A 1229-nucleotide genomic window follows, 5' to 3' on the forward strand; every position below is an offset into this window, starting at 1 on the left:
TTCCAACCCAAACCAGTCTGGGATTGTGTGACAACATCTGCTCGGGTTAAACAGCCACCCCAGTTGGACCTGATGATGCCCAAGGCAGAGTTAGTTCAGGAGTTATTGTCACTGACCCTTGCTGTCCCCTGTTTCTTGCAGGTATTCCTATTAAAAGCACTATGGACAACTCCACAACGATTCAGTACGCGGGCCTCATGCACAGCCTCATCATGAAGGCGAGGAGCACTGTGCGAGACGTCGATCCCCAGAATGACCTCACCTTCCTGCGCATCCGCTCCAAGAAAAACGAAATCATGGTTGCACCAGGTAAAAGTGAGTGAGGTGACAGCAGGCATCAGGGAATCCAGCAGAATTCTTTTCTTGTGAGATTGACTCTCTCAGCCTCAGAGAAAAGTTCTGCCTGCTGCCTTTATTCATGCTGTATAATAGCTTCTTTTCCAAGAAGCTGTTTTGCTTTCTTCAGCTTTGAAAGCTTTTATCCTTGACCAGAGTTTGCTGTTTCATGTTTGAATGTGGGAAATCACTTTCCTCATTCCATGTTGATCAAAGTAAACAGTGTTAAGCAGTGTTTGAGACCGTGTTGCAGCCTCTCATGCTTTGTGTTTTCCAGTGTAAAACCACAGGAGTTGGAAAGGAATATGTTTTGAGAGCAGTTTCAGTTCAGCATTGTAGACTGATAAAGTGAAACAGTCTCATAGATTTTTCCAGTTCAAAGTAACAGAGCATATCGTAGCTGTCATCATGAGTTGCAGAACACAGCAGCAGCCACCTTCTTTTCAGGAGATGTCCTCGGTATTTCATCAAATCACAGAATCAAAGAATGTTGGGGATTGGAAGGGACCTCGAAAGATCATCCAGTCCAACCCCCCTGCCAGAGCAGGAACCTAAATGAGATCACACAGGAAGGCGTCCAGGCGGGTTTTGAATGTCTCCAGAGAAGGAGACTCCACACCCTCCCTGGGCAGCCTGTCCCAGGGCTCTGGCACCCTCGCTGTAAAGAAGTTTCTTCTCAAGTTTAAGTGGAACCTCCTGTGTTCCAGCTCACACCCATTGCCCCTTGTCCTACCATTGGGCATCACTGAGAAGAGCCTGGCTCCATCCTCCTGACATTCGCCCTTTACATATTTATAAACATTAATGAGGTCTCCCCTCAGTCTCCTCTTCTCCAAGCTAAAGAGCCCCAGCTCCCTCAGCCTTTCCTCAGCAGGGAGATGCTCCACTCCCTT

The 1229-nt window shown here is 47.6% G+C and overlaps 1 protein-coding gene across 1 annotated transcript in view; it reads left to right on the top strand.

Moving 5' to 3' along the window:
• Nucleotides 1–146: 146 nt before the first annotated feature.
• DYNLRB1 (dynein light chain roadblock-type 1) overlaps nt 147–1229 on the top strand; it is a 2309-nt gene continuing 1226 nt past the window's right edge. The window contains exon 1 of the mRNA XM_010162627.1: nt 147–309. Within this exon, the coding sequence (XP_010160929.1) occupies nt 162–309 (148 nt within the window). The 5' untranslated portion in view covers nt 147–161. The remainder of the gene's footprint in view (nt 310–1229) is intronic.

Source organism: Antrostomus carolinensis, unplaced genomic scaffold (genome assembly GCF_000700745.2).
Source record: "Antrostomus carolinensis isolate BGI_N321 unplaced genomic scaffold, ASM70074v2 scaffold43150, whole genome shotgun sequence".
NCBI lineage: Eukaryota > Metazoa > Chordata > Aves > Caprimulgiformes > Caprimulgidae > Antrostomus > Antrostomus carolinensis.